Raw genomic sequence first — 15,279 nt, 5'->3', positions numbered from 1 at the left:
GCGTTGAAAAGATTCTTTGTACCGGCATACAAGCGCCCTCAGCCATTGCTGGTTGAAATATAAATGGACTGAACCTTTTTGGAGGGCAGCTCAGCAATGTGAATCAAAAATCTAAAACCATTCATACCCTCTGACTCCACAATTCTGCTTTTAGGAATGTACTGATTCCCCCAAGAGAATAAATCATGAACACATCCCCCAATAAAGCTGCAAGAATACTCTCAGCATCGCTGCTGAAAACAGTGAAATGATCCAGATGGTCTCACATGGCAGACCCAGGAAAAGTACGGTATATACAAGAAACATGATTCTGCTGTCGAAATGACACTGTAGAAGCATATTTATGGAAGCAAAAGATATATTTTTTAAATGACTTCATTTCTGTTTTTTACAAGCTGCATAAAAACACATCGCCGAGGTACTTCACAGAAGAGGAAACGTATGAAAGGCCAGTGAATGTGTGGAAAGATACTCTTCTTCATTAGTAATCAGAGAAATGGAAAGTAAAAACACAGGCACCTTTTTAGACTCACCAAAGAGGGAACTGGCAAAAATCAAGAAGTAGAGTTACACCAAGTTTGGAGAGGATACAGAACAATGGAACAAACACACTGCTAACAGGAGTTGAAATCTACCTAAAAGGTAATCTGGCATTGTACTGACGTTGAAGATAAACTTTTACATTTGGCATGTTATCTTAGGGCACATGTACCAGGAGACGCATATAAGAATTTTCATAACTGCAGGACTTGGAAGAGCAAAAAACTGGAAAAAACTCAAACAGCCACCGACACGATACTGGATCCATGAATTCTGGGACAGACATTGAATGACATACTACCCAGCGGTGAAAGTCAACATACCAGAGCAAAGCCCTTTAACAGGGATAGACCTCACAAACAAGAAATTGCACAAGGACATATGCAAGGTGACAGAATTAATATAAAGTTCAAAAACATACAAAATTAAGCAACATGCTATTTAGAGATATATACATACTTGGTAGAACTAGAAATAAAAGCAATGATAAAAATCCAAGGGAGGGGATACAAGTGGAGATTGATATTCAGGGGCTTGTAAGGTGTCAATGGGTAAAGAGGTATTTCTTTCGCTGATATTTTTTTAGCTTCCACAAATGTTATAAACACACTTAACAAACAATTTAATGTATATATATATATATATATGGTTTTCTTAAGGTTGGAAGAATATACATGATGTTAATAGTGCTTATCTTTGGACTGTAAAGATAGAGATTTTTTTTTTTTCCTTTTCCTATTTGAATCTATGTTTTCCACCAAAAAAGTATATTACCTGAATAAAAAGAAAATATATATATACATACAAGCTGCATACAAAACACATCAACGAGGCATTTCACAGAAAAGGAAACATGTGAAAGGTTATATAGAGATGTTATTTTTAACCGTCCTCCATGTTTACAAAGAGAAACAGCCTTAGATCCATTCAGGCCCAGACTCAGAGCTCTGAATTAAAGAATTAGGACAGAAATCTTTAAAGGGAAGTTCCTGTCAGATAGTAGCAACACAAAATCTTTGCTACTTTTTGACATTCTGTGGCCTGTTTTCTTAAATAATGATACAGACAGGACCAAGGGAGTGATGACGCCATTAGAAATTAGACACAACATAGGTTGGTATCCCACTGGTCTCTCCATCTGCTTCTACAGAGGCACTTTCAATCCTGAGCTGAGTCATATCAATAAAATCTTTAAAAAGGCGCTCTTAATGGCTGCTTTCACACAATGTTCCGCCAGGACACTTCAGTCCTAACTGACTAAGGACTGGTTTGCTGTGTAATGACATAGAATTTCAAGCTCTGTACTCTGTAAATCTACTGCCTTCTCAGAGGAAAGACGAATAGTCTTACTCCAGTAAAGCAATATAAGTGGTGGTTTGTGATGTGAATTATAGGTCCCTGAGAGCCAAATGATTTTCAAACCTATTTAAAAAAGAAATTTCGCGAAGAAAACAAAGACGACTATGACTCTCTGAAGGCCCTGGGCAACATAATTGACTCTCTTTTCTAAGTCCAGAACACCATAATAAAAAGTGAGTTTTCACATGTCCTGGCCCTTTTGACTTGGATTCTGAAAGAAATTAGGTTGGTCCTCATCATGCATTTATTTATATGATCTCCCTCTTCCTAGAGAGAGGGCTCTCTGAAGGCGAGATCCACGTGATTAACCTTTGTAGAACCCTCTTTCTAGCACAGTACATCAAGACCGTTTCTATCTTCTTAAATGTGGAAGGAGCTGAGAAATGTCACAATCTACCGTATCTCCCACACTGAACTACGAGGTCCTTTATTTATTCAAAAACCTCCATTCGTCACCCAAAGGTGGAGAACTACCACCAACGACAACAGGGAAGGCTTGAAGGTTTCCTGCACTCTGGCATCACTCCCTTGTCCTGAACCAGGGGATGCAAAAACACAGCCCCCATGGGACTTGATGCTGTGTTTTACAACAAGGATTCCGTTTTCTCTAGAGGTAGCCTTTGGAGAAATTTCCTTCTCACCATGAGACCAGGTCTGCCTCTCGTGACCAAGAGGATCATTTTCATACGATTCGTATAAATGATCGTGAATCTCTCATCATGCTGGCCGCTAGACAGCTCAGAGCCAGAACTTGACTGCGCACGGACAGGAATGCACAAGACCTGACAGCAAGCACGCAACCTTGTATAGCGATATTTAATTTTACTTTCGCTTTGCCCTATTTTCTATATTCTCTTAATTTAAAATTTTTTCATATCATGTTGTATGTATCTGTGTAGATATCCTCTCTTCTGGATTAAAAATAACCTACCAAATACACAAATACTGAGGGGAGAGCCAATATGGCCTTCGTCCCAGGATACATGTAGACAGAACAGTGTTTTGGTTTGAAATGGGTCGGAAGTTCCTCAAGTGAAAGCACTTTTAGAAGTCCCAAGACTCTAAGGGGAATGATAAAATAACCGGGAAGAGAGAGACTCGTGGTGAGAAATCAGGAAAACCAAGATAGGGTATTCTTGCTATAAGACTCTTTAGGCACAGGTACGAAACAACACAAAATGTATGCAAACCAAATAAATTACATATGTATCTGAGTAAAAAGACTGGAGACACCTACCTCTATTGCATTTTTCTAAGACTCTTCTCTGTTCAAGAACTTCTGAGTTTAAAAGATCTTTTTCTTGTTTAACTTTATTTACCTAAAAAAATGTGAGATTGTGAGAGAAGAAAACACACAACACTGTACCACATGACACAAGGTGATGTGTGATACACAAAGTGCTGTTCAACAGTCAACATGAAGTTGTAACTTAAAGCAGTAATTGGCTTTACTGTGTTGGGATTTTATTAAAGTTGTTCTTAAGGCCTCAAAGGTAGCTATTTAGGTTAGGATATACCTTTGATAGAGAACTTCTTTACAAATTCCAAATAGCACTGGTCCCTACCCATGTAAATGATATTTTTAAGGCAAAAATCCAACTAGAAAACACCCAGACAATAGACAAATCATATAGTCAGAGAACTCCGATGACATTTAAATTAAGGAAAAAATACATGAATTTTTTAAATAAAAAATACTTTAGGGCGCCTGGGTGGCTCAGTTGGTTAAGCGACTGCCTTCGGCTCAGGTCATGATCCTGGAGTCCCCGGATCGAGTCCCGCATCGGGCTCCCTGCTCAGCAGGGAGTCTGCTTCTCCCTCTGACCCTCCCCCCTCTCATGTGCTCTCTCTCGTGCGCTCTCTCTCTCTCTCTCAAATAAATAAATAAAATCTTTAAAAAAAAAAAAAATACTTTAAACTTTGATGACTTCTGGCTTAAATAAAACACACATGAAAATCTTCCCCAAAAACTTACATTTCTGAGATAATTTTGACATCAATCAATTGGAAGAGACTATCATAGGACCATTTAAAAAAAGAATGCAAAGTTACATATATCAAAGTGGATAAATCTCAAATGCACTATGCTGAATTTTAAAAACCAGGTACAGGGGCGCCTGGCTGGCTCAGTCAGTGGAGTATGAGCTCAGGTTGTGAGTTCTAGCCCCACGTTGGGCATGGAGCCTACTTAAAATAAAAATTAAAAAAAAATAAAAATAAAAGCAGGTACATTTACATCATTTAAAAACACTCAAAATACTACGTATTGTAGCAAAAAATATAAATACATGCATTGGAATGATAAAAGCCAAATTCAGAATAATGGTTGTGTAGGAAAATGGGGCAGGGAGTGAGGGGAATGCAGTTAGGGAGAGAGACACTGGGGTGTTCAGGACTATGTATTAAGCTAGGTGGTAGATATATGGGTGTTTTTTATACTTTTCACATGTCTGAAATAGTCATAATAAAAGTAACTGAAAGGGCTTCTAAGAACACCTCTAAGTGGGAGGGGAACAGGATCATCAGTAAATAATCATAATGGAGGAAGACAGTGCATCAAAATGTGTTTGTCTCTCTACAACGGTTACAGTCAAGAAACAAACGAAGGGGCGCCTGAGCGGCTCAGTTGGTTAAGCGACTGCCTTCGGCTCAGGTCATGATCCCGGAGTCCCTGGATCAAGTCCCACATCGGGCTCCCTGCTCAGCAGGGAGTCTGCTTCTCCCTCTGACCCTTCCCCCTCTCATGTGCTCTCTCATTCTCTCTCTCTCTCAAAATAAATAAATAAAATCTTTAAAAAAAGAAACTAAGATAATGGTCCTGGAAAAGGACTCTGAATCCATCGGCATGCCAGAGAGCCTGTGAACTGGATGCTTTTAGGATAAGCTCTATTTTTGGTTTCGGTTTGAATTAGTAACTGGTATACACTCTCCAACAGGAATGCCACTTCCAAAATAGCATCATCCTTCTTCCCATTCATCAGTTATGTTCTGCCACGATAAGTAAATGTGAGCAAGGCTGTAATTGGTGGACACCATCTCCCAACCTTTTTTGCATTCTGGCCCTTATGAAAACTGTCAGATAGGTATGCAAACTGAGGTAGCTGGGTAAGGCTGCCCACTGAAGGGACCGACACCTCGATTCCTCAGCATTACTCGTAAGCCACCTGAGGGATGGGTCTAGAAGCTTGGGCTGTAGAATCTGGGAACCACTGACACATGTTAAATCACGATTGCAAAGGCAGTTCCTCAAAGCATCATGCACAGAAAGGCAATTATGTGATCCTGTTCTTAAAGACCATTCAGAAGGAAAAATAAAAAGATTCTTGAAACACCCACTTGAACCCATTCTGCCATCTATCACATACACTTATGTTGGAAGTATACAAGAGGACAGCCATTCCCAACCGAGCCAAACTGTCTGATAGAGAAGCCAAATACTTCTTCACCAGCAACAATAAAGCAGATGACTTAAACTGCAGATGTCATTCTTACAAATCTGCCTCCCATAGTGAAATATGGGAGACAACGGGGACACTTCATTGCTATTTTGGTGCTTTACTTACTGAGCTAGGTGTTGAGTATACAAATGTCCGTGATCTTATGTTCTACACCTTTTGTATATTTGAAACAGGGGGTAGAAGAGAAGATAAAAATTGGTACATGGTTCTCAAAATCAACTTCCTGAAATCAACTTCCAACAGCAAGTTTTTAACGTAGCCAGTCTCCAAACACCCTGAAAACACCAAAAGTCTTGCCTTTCAGGCCTAAGATACATACTTCTTCAATTACTTCTGCAAGTTTGCTCTTGAGATTTTCCAATTCAATCGCTAATATCTTCTTCTCCTCCTGAACAGATACAATTTGATCTCGAAGTTCTGCATTTTTAAAGAAAAAATAAGGGGAGGGAAACAATATAAATAAACATTTCCTTAATCTAAATTCAATTAGCGAACTTATAGTACATCATTAGTTTCAGATGTAGTAACTTTTTTAAACTTATTTTTAAAAGAAGAAATCAATCTTGTCAAAAGAACTGAAAAATGCCAGTCCATGTATAGCTTACGGTCAAGATTATTTAACAGCTAAAACAAAAATAAAGAAGCAGAGAATGATGGAAATCTCACTTCCGTGCCCCTGTATACAGCCACAGTTATTAATAATTTTATACCATGCAATCTCACTGTGTTATTAAATGTACCAGATCATGTTTTCTTTGCATGCTATCAAACCCATATTTTAGAAAACTACCTGGGATTTTAGAAGTAAAATTTTTTAAGATTTCAGCAAAAGATATTAAGGCATAGTACCAATTTCCTTTTTCTTTTAAAATGGCATGGGCTCTTGTCACAATAAAATATAACAAACAAATGGGGCAGTTGATAATTTGCAGATTTTGCTTTGCAGAAAAAAATCCTGACCTGCTGCCAACTTATAGCCCTCAAACATTATTCGAATGGACTCAAAATATAACCTATTTGAAAAAGGTTAATTCTAGTAATTTTCTCTCCCGAGTTGTTGTTTTGTTTCTTAATTTATTTCATATTTCTTATTACCGGAATTTAATGAAAACTGTATTACCAAAATGAAAATATTAGCAACCGTTAAGTGCAAAAGCTTCTGGTGATAGATGAAAGTTACTTCCACCACTCAAACAGTAAAAAAAAAAATATACACCGAGGGGTGACTGGGTGGCTTAGTCGGTGGACTGTCCGACTCTTGATTTCGCTTGGAGATCAGGTCATGATCTCAGGGTCCTGGGATTGCACCAAGTCAGGCTCCACACACAGCTGGGAGTCTGCTTGAGGAGTCTCCCTCTCCCTACCCTCTGCCTCTGCTCATTCTCTCTCCATCTCTCTCTCTCTCAAATAAATAAATAAATCTTTTTAAAAATATATATACACGGATTAGCACAGAGTCCTAAAATTGATAACCAAGGTCTCCAGTTTTGCTACTCAGGTTTTAACTGCATTTTTTTTTTTTTAAGATTTTATTTAATTATTTGACACAGAGGGAGAGAGAGAGCGAGCACAAGCCGGGTGAGCAGCAGGCAGAAGGAGAGGGAGAAGCAGGCTCCCTGCCGAGCAAGGAGCCTGATGCGGGGCTTGATCCCAGGACTCTGGGATCATGACCTGAGCCGAAGGCAGATGCTTAACCGACTGAGCCACCCAGGCACCCCAGGTTTTAACTGCTTTTAATTAAAAACCTTCTCTGGAGTTACTTATAAATTGAATCAAGCTTTTATAGGAACCCAGACTGGAAGAGTTCTCAGACACTTATTTCAAAATCTCTTTCTCCACTGGCTGGCTAATCCTGAAGGAGGAACGAGAGACAATACCATCTGAGACCTAAGAGGAGAGGAGAATCATGAATAAAAGAAAATCCTGTAAACCTCTTCTCCCTCCCCACCGACACAAATATTATTTTGTCTTAGGTCAAGGGGGTGGAGAGTCAGGTAACGATGGCTTTCGTTATACTTCCTTCTCTCTCCTTCCAATTGCAGTTTTATCCAAACCAACAGGCTAGCGAGTGTTGCTTTTGGCATGTGCCTAATGCCAAAATGCCCTAAAAGTTATTGAGCCCCAGACTGCTTTCCTCCATCTTTAACATAAACAATGTGTACATATAATCACGTGTATATATAATCATGAATAAAATTAAAGTGTATTTAATAGAGGTACCGTGTGATATTCCACTTCCCACTGACCCACACAGCGAGGTCTAACAGCGTTGAAGTTGAACGCCGCATAATTGCTTACAGCTCAGTGCCTGAATCAGACGAGAAGTCCTTTGAGGGCACAGACTTAAGCAATCTGGGGAGGAATCCTCCCCAAAGATTCCAAAAAAGAACCAGACAAACGAGAGGCATTGGCTAAATATATTTTTATACATTCTTTCTTTTGCTTAACAAAAATATCTCAACGCATAGTCCATATTTTTAAGAATTTTTACACACTGGTTGTTTCCATCAAGACAATGCTTTCAAAAGTGCCAAATCCCAAATGAGAAAGTAATTCATAATGCACCAACGTTACGTCCTATCGTGATTCTCAACCAGGCTACTCCCTGGGACATTTAAATCTGAAATTTTTTGAAGCCAGACCCAAGTTCTAAAGTTCTCAGGTGATTCCAATGGGCAACAAGGGCTGAGAAACATTATCCAAAATATGCTCAGTGACGAAGCCAAGAGTCCCACCTTTGATCTGCTTCTGACACTGCACAGAAACACAGGTCTCTGCGGAGCCCTCTGGGTCGGTGCTAACATCTTCGTCATCGATGTTGATCTCCTCGGTGATTACATCTGGTCCCAGCTTGGCCATGTACAACATGCTGATTCTTTTCAATGTTTTATTTTCTTTATTTAGCTAAGGCAAAATATAAAAACAGTTATTTTAACAGCAGTCAAATGAGTGTCTTGAATTTTTAAACAACAGACAGACTAAGTGTACTTCTGTCTTACATATTCATCAACACCCACAGCATGAACTAACAATTAGAAGATTCATGAAGTAAGGTTTTATTTATACTTTTTAGCATTAAACTTATTAAAGTAAGACCTGATGCCTGGATTACAGCCAGCAGCATGGGAAAATGCTAGTTATAACTGATAACAGAAGAAGAATTAAGATAAGACACCAGTACAGATTAAATCAAATTTCAACTTATTCCATCCTTAATAGTCTTAATTAAGGCATTTTATTTTAAGAAAATGTTTTCTTTGCTGCTGTGCACACCCTTTAAATGTTTGCTAGCCTAGGGGCGCCTGGGTGGCTCAGTTGTTGAGTGTCTGCCTTTGGCTCAGGTCATGATCCCAGGGTCCTGAGATCGAGCCCCGCATCGGGCTCCCTGCTCCGTGGGAAGCCTGCTTCTCCCTCTCCCACTCCCCCTGCTTGTGTTCCCTCTCTCGCTGTCTCTCTGTCAAATAAAATCTTTAAAAAAAAAAAAAAGCTTTGAACGTTTGCTAGCCCAGCCCTCCCTCTTCTCTGAACACCTGCTACTCTTCTTCATTGTTCCACAGGATTCCTATGGGAACAACCATGTTCCCCCAAAGCACACCCCATCCCTTTGACTGCAGCTAATCAGTCCAGGGATCAGGCACATGAGCCCAAGCTTGGTCAGTCAAATCCCTTCTCTAGAAATTTGGAGGCTGGAACAGAGAGATGAGGTTCCTTCCATGTGTCTAGATGTATGGAAGCTATTGGCAACCACAATCCACTACTGAATTGAGGAACAGAGGAAGGTAGTCTGTAGCAGAGCCCAAAATGGAGCTGATGTGTAGAGACAGGCAGAGAAAAATAATGGAGATGGATTTCCCAAAGGACTCTGGTCCATTCTCAAAATGCTCCTAGCCCATGGATTGCATGGGATTTTCCAATATCCCTTACTAACAAATTCCTCCTTTTTTTTCTTTTGACAGTGGAAGAAAGTACGAGATATGTTTCTGTTCTCTCTATAAAAAGAGTTGTAGTTCATAGCAAAGAAAAGAAATACTAATACATTAATGTATTTGTTATTCCCTTTGCAGAAATGAATTGTTCTTTAGCTTCAGTTACTCAACTGTCATTGCCTTCTTTGGTTCACGTGTTTATGTGCATATCAATATTAGTACAAAGCACACACAAAGACTAAACTTGGTCCAAAGCCCATAGGAGGAAAAGTATGGTCTCCTTATGTTTTCTCAAGACTAAAAAATAAAAGGTCTCCTCTGAACACATGCACATATAGAAATGCAACCTCTGGGGTGCCGGAGTGGCTCAGTCAGTTAAGTGTCTGCCTTCGGCTCAGGTCATGATCCCGGGGTCCTGGGATCGAGCCCCGCATAGGGCTCCCTGCTCCGCGGGAAGCCTGCTTCTCCCTCTCCCTCTGCCTGCCACTCTGCCTACTTATGCTCTCTCTCTCTGTCAAATAAATAAATAAAATCTTAAAAAAAAAAAAAAAAGCAACTTTTTTTCCTTTACTAAGGGCCAATGGCCAGCAAGACAAGTTCTGAATTAAATAACTGACACTGGCAATAAATAGAAACAGAAACCTAATTCATTGGAAAGCTAACTACCTTCTCTACTATAAACCTTACATCAGAGTAAGACATGCTGGTGGCTTGTCCGACTTTGGTCCTTCATTTGTGATCATACGTAGGACCCTTTAGGGTTTCCCTCAGGGAAAAGCCCAGGCCATTTCAAACTGGGAGATCTGATTCTCACCCCGATAACACTGAATCTAACTATATCTCAAGTAGCCCGATATGGAGCACAAGTGGTTTCCCTGACCTCTCTGGGGAATCAGGAAGATTCTATTAGAAATGGCTATAAACCCTTCCTCAGATTCCCCCTGGGAAGCCTCGTAAGCTCTACTCAGGGAATCCAACACAGCCCCTTTCTTCCCTGTCCCCAGCGCACAGCTCCAGCTTCTAGCTCCCCACAGTACGTTAGAGGATCAGGGATAAGAGATGAGCCCATGATCGCCAAGCCCCTCTCCCTTAAGATGAAACATGCATGTAAAGCCTGTTGTGGGGTCTTGGCACCGTGGATGCTACCATGGGGCACCAGAGGCTCAAGGATCCTGGCTGATAAGATGCCATCTTTTCTGAATGGCAGGAGAAAATCACAACTGAAGGAAAAAGTGAAAACACTCAAGCCTTCATTTGTAATTCTGCTTCCTAATACTTAAACTAATGGTTTCCAGCTTAGCACATTAGAATCTGTAGAGAGCTTTTAAAAAATCCCAGTGCACAGGCTCTCACCAGACCCAAATCTCTAGCAGTGGAACCCAGCAGAGTACTCCCTCCGAGGTCCCAGGTGATTCTAATGCACATCAATATGAAGAATCTTTGATATAGAGAAAGGCAATGTTTCCGTACCCATTTCTATAAAGTCAGAGTTAAGAATCCTGCTCTATAATCCAACATCTCTGCCTCTAGAATAATCTCATCTTTCAGAGTGGTAGTCTCTTCATCAGCGAACTAAGGATAAAAATAGCCTCTGCCCCATAACGTGAGGATTGAGTGAGATATTACACAGAAAGTATTTAATACAGTGATGGACATGCAGGAAAAATTCAGTGTCCACTCCTAATAGTAACAAAAGAGGTTCAGGTTGTGCGTTTGGGAATACTTTATCAGCTAGTTTTCTTCCACCAAGATATACATCCATGCAACTTTTTCTTCCTCCAGGATATTCACAAAAGCACAAAAATACTAATTTTTGCCATCTGGTGCTTAATAGGCTCATCCCTGGGCCACTGTCACAATAATACTTAATAACTTGTTCATTAACAGTTCTACCCTCAAATGCCTCTTTCTATCAAGCCAGGCACCAAAATCCACCAGCACTATCTGGCTATAATACAACTACTCTCATTAACAACGTTACTAACTCAAGAAAAAAGCTACACATGGGGCACCTGCCAGGTGGTAGAGTATGCAACTCTTGATCTCAGGGTCATAAGTTCAAGCCCCACATTGGGTGAGGAGCCTACTCTTCAAGAAAAAAAAAGCCACACAGAAATTCCTCTGAAACATCATTCTCACATTTTGAAGGAAAAAATATAAGATTTATGTACATAAAGATCTCATAACCAGACTAACTGGGTATTTTTAAAAACTCTGAATTCACAAATTTTGGCTAAGCAATCTCACTGAAGTTATTATTCATCAAGTTATATATGTTAATGGCATGCTAACTGTTTTTTGGAACCATTCTAAGTCACAAAGCAAAAATAAATTTTTTATAACCCTACAGTAACAGAATCTTCTACTACATTCAAATTTAAACAGTTTTTATATTGGGTGCAGCTTAATGAATATTTAAAGATACAAAATAAGCAAGTTAAGCAGATCTGAACCATATGGTTTAAATAACTGGGCTACATTTATCAGTTTAACCTACACATTTTAGCAAAGTAGCCACCCTTGCTCTTAAGAAAATTATGCAAACTACATCTTAAGAATTAAACATTCCATTTGTCATTAATCTGAGAGCAAAGATTTAGAAAAATAAGAATAAATTTATAGAAACTTTGCTGCTTTAAAAATGGAGTCTACTGGGCGCCTGGGTGGCTCAGTTGGTTGGGCGACTGCCTTCAGCTCAGGTCATGATCCTGGAGTCCCGGGATCGAGTCCCCCATCAGGCTCCCTGCTCGGCAGGGAGTCTGCTTCTCCCTCCGACCCTCCTCCCTCTCCTGCTGTCTCTCATTCTCTCTCTCTCAAATAAATAAAATCTTTAAAAAAAAAAAAATGGAGTCTACTTTCAAAAATGACAATTGGGATACCTAACTCAGGATGTGCTACTTATTTATTGATCATGCATATAATGGAGCTTCCAAACTTTGCATTCAAAGCTGTAGTATCTTCCAAATCCAATGAGCACAACTATAGGCTTTCTGACCTGTTTTTATTCCAAGTCCCACGAGGTCACATTGTATCCTCAAAAACCAACCATACGGCCATTTTCGAAAGACTTCATGAATAGAAGACAAACCGTGTAAGTGAAGGATCCTATTGTCAAGACTAAACTATAAAACTGACCTTTGAGATTAGTAACACAGTGGTTCCTAACCAGGGATGAAGACAACAGTCCCCTGGCACCTTTCTCAGCACACAGCTGGCCTGGGCCGCACTCCCAGCATCAGTGGGTCTAGGATATTCTTTAGAAATCAATGCTGGTCCACCCTGACACTTAGGACAAGGCAACTGTAGCTCAGAGAGGTGCATTCTCTTGCTCCAAGTCACCTGTTAGCTAAAAAAAGGAAGGGGCGGGGATCAAATCTTCTTTTTAAAGGGGACTGTACACACCCATGAGTGGAGTGCATCATGAAAAAAGGAAAAGTCTGTCCCATTCTCCCTGCCGTCCTAACGCTAGTCCATCCTGACATCTGAGATGAGACTACAGCAGTCCGGAGACCAGAACTAGTAACTTGCCCAAAGTCACATATACCCAAAATGACATCACTGGGAATAAAACCTGTATATACTGCCCCCCAAACTGTTGCTTTCCATTAACTCTGCCAGTCCTGCAAGGTAGTCCGTGTTCTCATTTTGCATGTACTATTGGCAACAAGGATACTTATCGATAGCAAGGGAAAATACAAGGACTGGACTTAGCCACTGCAAGATTCAGAGCAGCTAGTATGCTCCAAAGGTATTTTTTTCTACCTGTTGCAAAAGAAAGAATAAAGGATACGAAAAGAGAATTCACCCAGTTCTGTGAACCAGTGAACACTTAATGAAGGGTAGCGCAGAAGAAATGATGGGAAAGCACCCACGCAATCACTGTTTTTAAAGCAATGGTCTGTATTGCTGTGTATTCTTCAAATGAATAACAGAAGAGGAGTTGCATGCACACGTTTATATTCTTAGGTTCTGACTGCATTATCTTATGAATTCTAATGTAGTGTCATTACACAAACAATTAAGCAAATACCTCTAGCAAGCACACTGCAAATGCATCCAAATTAAATAGAGAGAGATATAGACAGATTGGCTGATTGATTTGCAGACTTTCAGTCACATCCAAAGACATACTTTGGAGGGAGGTGATGGGGAAGAGAGAAAGACACACAACCGGCATTACTAATGATATTTGGTTAAAAACTGCTGTAATCCATTTTCTGATGAAGTGGTTCAGATGCCTTTTACCCAACCCAAAATACGTAAGACAGAGATAAAAACATTCTTTAATAATAATGTACTTCTGATGAGACAGAATATAGAAAATTACACTCTTGGTAAATTCATCAGCGAGAAGCAATCAGTGAAGCACTGGAGGTCACCTTCAGCATGCCCTCACTCTGCTTTCACAAATAATCACCTGAAATGTATGGCTGGAGGCTGACTTTTTCATCTAAATCAAACATGAAACACTCACTGCACCCCTTTATGTCACACCAGGTTCGTTTTAAACTGTTCACCCAAAGCATAGACACTTAGAAAGTCCAGCTGAACGAACGACTCTGGGGCCATTTTTCAGAGGCAAAAAGCACCGATGCTGAAATGCACACATACAAATGCCCCCTTTACAATGGAAAGAACCTAGGCATTAAGATATTTACATAATCCTATTCTAGGACTCCGAGAATTTACAACACTTTAGACACTTTCCCTCCTCATCAGAGCAGAGGCAATGGATTAGAAAAGCAAAAGCAGATAGGAGGCCACTCTTCACAAAAGCAAGTTGAAATTTTTTTAAAAAGCGCAGGTAGATTTCCCTTATTTGAAGAGTCTCACCTTTGTCGCCAGAGCTTCGGCACTCTCTCGACAAGTCTTCTCTATTTCAAGATGGTTCTGCATAAAATTGACTTCCTCTATAACCATGTGAGAAACTAGGAATGAGGGGAAAAAAGTCTCAGCATTCAGAGATTAGTCAGCGATTCCAGAAGCCCACACATTGTGTCCCATGACTCAGAATACTTCACTTCTTTAGCTCGCCAGACCTTTAGCTAGCATGGAGGGAAAAAAAAAAAAGTCTTGGAAGACGCTGCCCTGAGTAAGTCTTAGCCAATATTTGGATGTGGAGGGGGAGAAAAAAGAATGCAATGAAGAGCCTTCACTGCTAGTGCACACATTTTTAAGAAAGCTAGTTAGGATGCTTTTAAGTGTCGCTTTTCTATGCAGCTGTTCACGGAGACAGACACGTCCACTAACTTAGACGAAAGAATCTCTCCTAAATAAAAAGTGGCAAACATGAGTTCCTTTTCTTAGCGGGACAGAACGCATGAATCTAATAAGGAAAATGAGCGAGTGAGAAATTTTTAAAATTAAATCTCAACTCGATCTCCTTAACCGGAATAACAATGTGGCAGTTTAGCTCAGGTCAGTATGCAACAGCCTTCCTTATGAGTGATAAAGTAGTTACTGTGATTTAATAAACTCCAGGGCAGAAAAGTATAGCAACGAGAGTTATGGACTCTATGACAATGAAAGCGGATGCTTCTTGCATCACAGACTGTCAGGAAGATTGGAAGAAAAATACAATTTTCCTGGACACTTTACCAATGCTTGAAAAATAGTAATTTTCAGGTTCTTTTAGTAGCTGGTTTATACAAATTGAGATTCAAAGGTACAAAGTAATTTAGAACCTGAATTATACTTCGAAGATCAAGGAAGAGCAAAGTGCCAATTCCTTTCACCCACATTTCTAGTTAAAGGAAAATGCTCAGAATCTTAAACTTCACTGTAGACGTGTATGCTTATTGACATTTGTTTGGCTTAAAAAAGAAAAATGAAGTACACCCAAGTGTGAAACCCCACAAAGTTAGGCAAAAAGCACTGGGCTCACGTAACACAAAGAGAGATTACTTTTGCTTCATTTAAGCTTAATTAACCTGCAATTATGATTAAACTCGGGGGAAAAAAATTTCTCTCCAAATTAAATACAAAAATGTATTACT

At 39.9% G+C, this 15,279-nt stretch overlaps 1 protein-coding gene across 5 annotated transcripts in view; it reads right to left on the bottom strand.

Moving 5' to 3' along the window:
* Positions 1–15,279, bottom strand: part of SHTN1 (shootin 1) — a 97,771-nt gene that overhangs the window by 52,742 nt on the left and 29,750 nt on the right. For 3 of the 5 annotated variants that reach the window (XM_036096293.2, XM_036096306.2, XM_036096303.2), the window contains exons 4-7: positions 14,117–14,211; positions 8,093–8,261; positions 5,677–5,774; positions 3,137–3,218 (exon numbers count right to left, since the gene is read on the bottom strand). In XM_036096293.2, coding sequence (XP_035952186.1) covers positions 3,137–3,218; positions 5,677–5,774; positions 8,093–8,261; positions 14,117–14,211 — 444 coding nt within the window. The remainder of the gene's footprint in view (positions 1–3,136; positions 3,219–5,676; positions 5,775–8,092; positions 8,262–14,116; positions 14,212–15,279) is intronic. The other 2 variants (XM_036096295.2, XM_036096296.2) reach the window with 1 other exon arrangement.

Source organism: Halichoerus grypus, chromosome 7 (genome assembly GCF_964656455.1).
Source record: "Halichoerus grypus chromosome 7, mHalGry1.hap1.1, whole genome shotgun sequence".
Classification (NCBI taxonomy): Eukaryota; Metazoa; Chordata; class Mammalia; order Carnivora; family Phocidae; genus Halichoerus; species Halichoerus grypus.
The sequence above is the reverse complement of the archived record's forward strand: the minus strand, read 5'-3'. Positions and strand labels throughout refer to the sequence as shown.